The following is a 9,184-nucleotide window of genomic DNA, read 5'->3' as shown; positions in this document are numbered from 1 at the left end:
CTAGGTCTGTCTCCCTCAAAGTCTGCCACCAGAAGAACAACTCTCTCTCTCTCTCTCTCCTTGAGCTCTTTTGATAAAGCAGATGAGTCTGTTCTAAAACAAAATAGTTGCATTTACGACACACATCCTGGCTATGGGTTCAACCGAAGGCCTTGAAAATAGAGTGTCCCGTATGAAGTGTCCCGGCTGCCCAGAGATAAGAGGTGAGGGAAAAGGTTATAGGCTGAATCGACCTCCCCATGGAGGTCCGGCCACCACATTGTTACCAATCCCCATTGGAACAGAGAGAGGAGAGACACTGACAGACGCAAATCCCACAGTAATGACCAAAGGTGATCAAATACAAATACAATGGTTGCATATCGTTGTCCAATCTACCCCGAGTATGAAAACAAAGATTTTGACTTCCCCACATGCAAAGGAACAGAGGTATTGAAGATGGGAATAAAATGTGAATATGCGAATATCCAATCAGACAAACTTTACCCCGGTAGGCTAGAAACTGTGTCGCTCAGAACAATGATAGAGGGACTGAGTGAATGTAACTCCTAATTAGTAATTACCTCATCTTTCACAACTCAGCATCTTCAAGATCAATGTAAATCCAAAACCCTGGGTAGAGGAGCTGTGAATGTCACTGATCTCTACTTCAGCTCACAAAACGCAGCCTGCCCAATAAAACCTGCGTAAAACCTCAGTCCAGGATAGAGAGGCTGAGTGAATGTGGTGTTGACTCTGTGCAGGAGGGTCATTGTGTCAGAGACGCTGTAGAAGGACAGAGTACCTGCCCTGTGATCCAGGTACACTCCTATTCTGGAGGACAGGGGGTCAGATCCGTGCCAGAAATATGTTATGGTCTTGTTATTGTGTTTGAAGATGTAATCACTTTGTGTGCATTCTAAAGACCAGGATTTGGAATTGTATCCAAATCCACAGTTCTCCTCAGTGTCTGTTCTACTAATGTCTTTGTAGGAGGCTGCTACAGAAACCCCTACACTCCACTCCACCTCCCAGTAACAGCATCCAGTCAGACCTTCTCTACCCAGAACCTGAGGCCATGCAATGAATCTTTCTGGGTGATTAGGATATGATTGCTTTTGCTGCATACATGTTGCTTTTCTGTTCCCCTCAGACAAAAACAGACATGTGTTTGTTGTGTTTGGGTCCAGTGTGATCTGAGAGTAATATTGTAAGAAGTCAGCTCTGGTCTTGGGCTCTGGTGGCAGTAAAACATTAACTGCATTCACTGTTGTTGAGATTCTGGGCCACTGATCTTTCAGAACGTCCTCTAGTTGGTCTCTCAGCTTAGACACGAACTCAGTCACATCTGCAAAGTACAGGAGAGGAAGGACACTGATGCTGGGTAAGTCTGTAGACTCACTGGGACTGGAGAGGGAGGGGTAACTCAGTAGAAAGTGGATGTGGTCCTCTGTGTGTGAGAGCTGCTCCAGCTCAGAGTATCTCCTCCTCAGGTCCGCAAGCTCCTGCTCCAGTCTCTTCTGCAGTTCTTCAGCCTGAGTCACTGTGGTCCTCTGTTGGGCTCTGATTACCTTCTTCAGCTCAGAGCGCCTCGTCTCCAAGGAGCGTATCAGCTCAGTAAACATTCTCTCACTGTCCTCCACTGCTTTATCAGCAGAGCGATTGAGAGAATCAACAGCCTGTTGGGCCTCTTTGAGTTGCTTCTCTCTCTCCTGGACTTTCTGCTGACTCATGCCAAGCTCTTTCTGTCTCTCCGTCCTTTCTGCTGCAGCTGAGACTGTATCATGGCCTTTATGTTCATCCATGGAACACAAATAACAGATGCACTGCTGATCAGTACGACAGAACATCTTCATAGCTTCATCATGACTAGAGCAGATGTTCTCCTGAAGCCGTGTGGAGGCTTTGACCAGCTTGTGTTTCTTTAATGGAGCTACAGTATAATGAGGCTGGAGGTGAGTTTCACAGAAAGAGGTCAGACATACCAGGCAGGACTTGAGGGCTTTCTGCTTTCTCCCAGTGCAGAAATCACAGGCCACATCTTCAGGTCCAGCATAACAGTGATCAGGAGGAGCATCTTGGAGTCCTGTCTTCATTAGTTGTATCACTTCAGCCATTATATTGTTTTTCTTCAGAACAGGCCTCCGATTAAATGTCTCCCTGCACTGGGGACATGTGTAGATCCCCTTCTGATCATCTTGATCCCAGCAGTCTTTAATACAGCCCATACAGTAGCTGTGTCCACAGGGAATAGTTACCGGATCCTTCAGTATATCCAGACAGATAGAACAGCAGAACTGGTCCCGGTACAGATCAACTCCTTGCTGCGCCATTCTATTCTACAAAGACAACGACACGCTTAAGTTTTGTTTTCTCAGGAACTTGGAAGGGTAAACTCTGTTTGTGTGGGTGGGAAGTGCTTCCTGGTTATAGATGTCCAGGGGAGGAGTCGCTTTAAAGAGGCAGTGTCTAGTTTACTGTGATTCATAGATAGAAGATGTTGACTTTCTCTCGTCATCAACTGTCTCTAATTTGTTTACTTTGTCAAGTAAAACCAAGCACAAAGAGAGACAATGGAAAATGGTATATACTCAATAAAACACATTATCTGTCTCTCTCTCACACACGTTTCTCTCTTTCATTTACACTTTCTCTCTCTCTCTCTCTCTCTCTCTCTCTCTCTCTCTCTCTCTCTCTCTCTCTCTCTCTCTCTCTCTCTCTCTCTCTCTCTCTCTCTCTCTCTGCTCTACGCTAAGAGAAGAGGATACAAACACACACACACACTCACCCGGTCCATCACGTCGAGTGTACGTACAGAGTTAAGCAAAACATATATAAGCATAAAAAGCATATACAATCACACAGCATATACAATCATAACAAATAGACAAGTAAGGTTAACAATAAATTAAAACATGTACAACTTGATTGACAAAGGTTGGATTATATCAAGGTTTTAAACTCTGCAACAGAGGGCAGAATCTCAAGCTTTAAGGACTGTTGGAGTTCATTCCATGAGCTAGAGGCATCCTAGCAAAATGCAGATTTACCCTGTTCAGAGCAAACTCAGGGGACCTCAATGACCAGCCAGTCACTAGAACAGGTTCCATAGGTTCCAACATTCCATTCCAATAATGATGTAGTATAAGGAGATAGCTTACCAATAATGATGTAGTATATGAGGTAGCTTACCAATAATGATGTAGTCGTGTATAAGGAGGTAGCTTACCAATAATGATGTAGTATAAGGAGACAGCTTACCAATACTGATGTAGTATAGTATATGAGGTAGCTTACCAATAATGATGTAGTATAGTTAGCTTACCAATAATGATGTAGTATAAGGAGACAGCTTACCAATACTGATGTAGTATAAGGAGGTTGCTTACGAATAATGATGTAGTATAAGGAGGTAGCTTACCAATAATGATGTAGTATAAGGAGGTAGCTTACCAATAATGATGTAGTATAAGGAGACAGCTTACCAATACTGATGTAGTATAAGGAGGTTGCTTACGAATAATGATGTAGTATAAGGAGGTAGCTTACCAATAATGATGTAGTATAAGGAGGTAGCTTACCAATAAGGGCCTTAAAGATGAACAAATACCAGTGTTTGTTGCGGCTCTCCATCAGCGAGGAGTGGACCAACCAACCTTCTCATAAAGGACACAGTGATGAGTGTCGTATCTATCATTAGTGATGCATCTGAGGGCAGAGTGATATACTCTTCCTACTAATCAAAGGAAAGCTGGTTCTGTTTCTGTATGATAGCATGTAACATTGATTACTAAAAATATCTGTCAGCATCATATTTACCTGAAAGATATAGGGGGGAAAATAACATGCATTTTATAGACCAATCACATTATTATGAATTTGTTGACCAACATTTAAAGAAAAATCAGGACATGATCCTATGGACAAAATGTAACAGTCAGGGTACAACCACCCCCTCCAGTCCAGCAGAGGCCGCCAAAGGAGTGACAGTAGCTCACAGTAAAAGCTTCCTTTCAACGTGTCAAGCTTTATTAATAGCAAACAGCAACACACCAGTTTCAGGGCCATAGCCAGGACTTTAGAAATACTGAGGTCATGAGCCCCAGTCATCTGTAGGGGGGGGGGGTCACATTTTCTTAAGACTATAGAATAAATCTATACATTTTAATACATTTTGAGAGTAACAATAATCACAATAATGTCAATGACAACACCTGGATGAAACCTGGACTAGAATCCAACACCAGGATGAAACCTGGACTAGAATCCAACACCAGGATGAAACCTGGACTAGAATCCAACACCTGGATGAAACCTGGACTAGAATCCAACACATGGATGCAACCTGGACTAGAATCCAACACCTGGTTGAAACCTGGACTAGAATCCAACACCTGGATGAAACCTGGACTAGAATCCAACACCTGGATGAAACCTGGACTAGAATCCAACACCTGGTTGAAACCTGGACTAGAATCCAACACCTGGTTGAAACCTGGACTAGAATCCAACACCTGGTTGAAACCTGGACTAGAATCCAACACCTGGATGAAACCTGGACTAGAATCCAACACCTGGTTGAAACCTGGACTAGAATCCAACAACTGGTTGAAACCTGGACTAGAATCCAACACCTGGATGAAACCTAGACTAGAATCCAACACTTTGCACAAGATTAACCACTTTTTTTCCAGAAAGATTAACCATTTATTTAAAAAATCACAGTGAAATCACTCTCACTGTCACACAAATTGAACAGAAGAGCACAGCAGCAGTTTAATTCAGGTGTTCCCTTAAATTACCTGACAGACAGACAGGCAGACAGGCAGACAGACAGACAGACAGACAGACAGACAGACAGACAGACAGACAGACATGCAGACAGAGAGACAGGCAGACAGGCAGACAGACAGACAGACAGACAGACAGACAGACAGACAGACAGACAGACAGACAGACAGACAGACAGACAGACAGGCAGACAGGCAGACAGACAGACAGACAGACAGACAGACAGACAGACAGACAGACAGACAGACAGACAGACAGACAGACAGACAGACAGACAGACAGACAGACAGACAGACAGACAGACAGACAGACAGACAGACAGACAGATTCCAATGACTGAATGAGAGACTGATTTTGTGGACCAGCACATCATTTGAGTTTTCATACACAAATGAGCTTTATTCTATAGTAGTGTTCTCAGCTCGGAAACAGAAAATACACCCATATACTCATAACCATCCCCTGTCATCATCAGACAGTGGCATCTGGAACATCTTTCACCAATTAATTGTCTACGGAGCAGCTTCAGAATGTATACCTGATGCAGTCGTTCCTTTTCACTAATACTTTTGCAGTTTCTTGGACTATAGCAGTAACGTGTATGAATTCATAAATGGGGCGTAGTTTCCCTATCAGGGGCGTAATCAGGGGCGTAGTTTCCCTATCAGGGGCGTAATCAGGGGCGTAGTTCCCCTATCAGGGCGTGGCTGGCGTTGTGTGTTATTGCCACAGCTTCACCTAATATGGAGGTGTAGTCTGACGTCACTGGTTGTTCCACCCGTATAGGGATTTATCATTGGGAAAATGGATTATCGGCTATTGTAACAATTCTGCCGCATGGAATTTGAAAAACTTTCCACCTTTGCACAGTTCCATTCTATCACTAACATTATTGTTTAAGCATTTTTGGTTGAAATTAAATTCTGCGATTTTTTTTGAATGATTAATTGCGAATATTTTCATGTTGAGCTATAGATTGTGGATGAATAAGCACAGAAAGGTACACCATGCCAATGTTAATGCTTTATTTGTTTTAAACGAGACGATTTAGAAATGGGCAATGGGGAAATGCATTGGGTTGGACAGAGGGTAGAAAAACGGCAATGACGTAACCACTACACCTCCCTATTCCACCTGGACATGAATTATACCATCAGGTTCCTGAACAGCGAGGTAGACACAACAGATGGAACATAAACAGGAGAAATCTTTATTTGCACCATCAAATTATTAGGAGCCAAGGTTCTCCTGCCGGTGAGTGGTATCGGGGGCCCCTCTGGTGGCCAACAGTAGCACTGCTGGGAACAGGGGGAAGAGTGGCTCAGGAGGTAGAGCAGTTGTCTGGTAATCCGGAGGTTTCCGGTTCGATTCCCGCTCCTCCCGGACAGCGTGTCGAAGTGTCCTTGAGCAAGGCACTTAACCCCTAATTGCTCCCGATGTGCAGGTCGGCACCTTGCATGGTTGCCTCCGCCGTCGGTGTGTGAATGTGTGAGTGCACTGGTAAAATGTGAGGAACAAATTGTAAAGCGCTTTGGATAAAAGCTGCTATATAAATGCAGCCATTTACCTTTTACGTTCTAATCAAAATGTCAGTCCCCAGTAAACAGCATTGGCCTTTGACCAGAGCTGAGCCTGCCTCCTAGGTCACTACTTTTAGTCCCTCTAAGGCCATGTTTAGACGGAAACGCTTGCGGGTGAATCCGGCAAAATATTTCTTCGGATGTGCCTTTTGTTCATACGGCAACAGCGTTTTTGCGGAGAGAATCCGCAAAAAAAGTTAAACCACCTTCCTGGGTGGAAATCCTAGAAACGATACACCTTCGCGCTATCATCTGAACAGTCAAACCGCATAAAACTATGACGAAAGGGTTCTCAAGACTCTCATTGCGTACTGCTTACGTCACAGGCATGCGCCAGTAGCCTAGAAGCGTAAACAAAGTGAACAACTTTTGATTCTATCCACGGAGATCACCTGAAGGCTACATTGGCAGTACTTTTAAATACACAAGTATCAGTCCAGCGGCTATCACAACTAGTGACTGGAGCCACTGTCTGTATGACTCTGCTTTGGTCCAATCACATTCCCCCACCCACAGTTTGCGAATCAGAGGCAGAGGATGGCGGGTCTTCACAGCATGCTTGGTTGTCTCAACGACCTGAGGCAGTGTAGCGTATGGGTTATTATGATAAGCTGCAACGTCCCTCATATGGGACGTTTTTCAGACTTTTTGCAACTGGCACTTTGGCGATCCCTAGTGGCTCGGGTGTGCATATTTTGTAATACCATATATATCGAATTGAAGGCTTATTTGTTGCCTGTCGATAGCGACAAAATCTGACAAAATCCATTCAGCGGTTCTTGAGTTACATGCCGGTATTTGAGGCTTGTGCAAAGTACACAGTATTGCGCAAAATACCACTCCTGACTCAGGCTGCAGTAGTTCCGTCAATCTAGATCCGATCTCGGAAATGATTGTGGATCGTTGTAGCCAATGAGTGTGGCTTCCAATGATACCCCATGTGGGGATGTGTGAATCAGGGATCTAGGTGAACAACTAAATTCTTTAACAGGAAGCCAAATTAAGTGCTATAAGTATAAAGTATGTTGTTTTGGTTTGCAAAAAAAGTATGCAGTCCTCAAAAACGAAAACTAAAATGGCCAATTTTGGGGGCGCTTGCTAACAGTAAGTCTTATTTTGTAATCTGCTGCACTTTTTCTTTATTTTATATCTTTATTTTTTTTTATCTGAACCCTTGCACTTATTTGTATTTGCACATTTTGCACTATTATGTTTAGTATATGTACTGTATGTGTTTTTGCTCTATGCTTATACCTGTGAAGCACTTTGGTACAGTCACAACTGTTGTAAATGTGCTATATAAATAAAGTTGATTATTTTTTTTATCCACTTTTTCTCCTCTTTTTCTATTTTTCTCCCATCCCAATTCCATTGTGCCAATTCTTCCCTCCCCTATCTTGCACGTTGCTCGCATATGCCCCCCACTGGCCGGTTGTAGGGAGGATAGAAGCCTTGCATCACGTGTCCCCTCCGGTACACGAGGAGGCAGCCTGTCACATCTTTTCACCTGCCAGCGCAGACTCTCATTGGCGAGGTGTAACGTGTAGGAGGCTCACACTACCCCCGCCATTTCCTGTCTCTGCTGTGCAGGCGTCCCCAACCGCCTTGTAGGAGTCGCTGTCCACAACGTCTAGATTACCACCCATCGACTTCCACCCTCTAACTCTGTAACCTCGTTCCCAGCTTTATCTCGAGAGATCTCGAGAGATAAAGCCTGGTAAAGCAGCACTACGGCCAAAAGTGGGAATCGGGTAGGAAGTCCCGCCCCTGAAATCACGACAGGTGCTTGTGAAAATGCACTCCCCCCAGAAACAACCTTGTTATCGCCTCCCTCGAGATGTACGAGCGTCTGCTTGTTGTTTGTTTCCCTGGGGACTATAAACAGATCAGGGGGTGCCCGGAAACAGGAAAGCCTGTAGCCGGTATTTCTGTATTTCCGATTAACACTTTAGGAGGCATAGCTTTACCAGCCTACTAACTCTGCCAATTGAGTTAGTATGACGGCTGGCCCAAACCGGAGGCAACGCCGTTACAGCCGGAGTCGAACCCGGTGTCTTGCGTTGGTGACAAGCGCAATGTCCGCTGCGCCACCCAGCCGTAAATAAAGTTGATTATGATTATGATTACGATTTACATTTTGAGTAGTTGGACCATTTCAACAACTTTGGGGTAAGAGTGGAACAAAAAAGTACGACCCCAGCCACTCAAACACGTACTGTATATCAGGAAGGAGGGATGGATTAAAAAGCCTGTTATTGTTTTGCACGGCTACATCATTTTAAATGTATGCCCTGATGAAGACCGGCTGGTGGAACCATCACCATCCAAGCGTGGCGGCGCAATGTCATAAATCTTCTTTCTGTTTATCAACTCAAACATCAGAACATAATTTCCTTTCTCAGTCCACGTGCCGAGTCGCCAAGCGGTACTGATCTGGTGAAGCCTGGCCTGTGTCCGCTAGGATAAGTCATGCGTGTGCGTTATATTTTATTGCTTCTTGGCCTTCGCATTTCACCTATCCGTGTGTGTGTGTGTGTGTGTGTGTGTGTGTTTGTGTGTAGAGCTGGACTTAGCACATTTGGCGCCCTAGGCAAGTTTCACCACTGTGCCCCCCCCCCCCCCCAAAAAAAACCCATCAAAACATCTTAACAGTTATACAGTAAAGTACTGCACCTTTATATATTACAAACAAGAACAAGAGCTAAGAATAAATGTAAAGTGCACACTAAAGAATTAAAACAAATAAACAACTTAGCTAACAAATAATAATAATATTAATAATAATGTAAAAATATTGGTTGCAGATATAGAGGGGGGCGCAAAAACTGTAAAAA

General features: G+C 44.0%; 1 protein-coding gene across 1 annotated transcript; it reads right to left on the bottom strand.

Moving 5' to 3' along the window:
- LOC311245123 (tripartite motif-containing protein 16-like) lies at nt 1-2,312 on the bottom strand (the record flags this gene model as incomplete). Its single annotated transcript, XM_084334916.1, has 1 exon — nt 1-2,312. The coding sequence occupies one exon, from the start codon at nt 2,310-2,312 to the stop codon at nt 645-647; it is 1,668 nt and encodes a 555-aa protein (XP_084191042.1). The 3' UTR covers nt 1-644.
- Between the last annotated feature and the right edge of the window lie 6,872 nt (nt 2,313-9,184).

This window comes from Notolepis coatsorum, assembly GCF_963971535.1.
Source record: "Notolepis coatsorum genome assembly, chromosome: 18".
Taxonomy (NCBI): Eukaryota; Metazoa; Chordata; class Actinopteri; order Aulopiformes; family Paralepididae; genus Notolepis; species Notolepis coatsorum.
The sequence above is the reverse complement of the archived record's forward strand: the minus strand, read 5'-3'. Positions and strand labels throughout refer to the sequence as shown.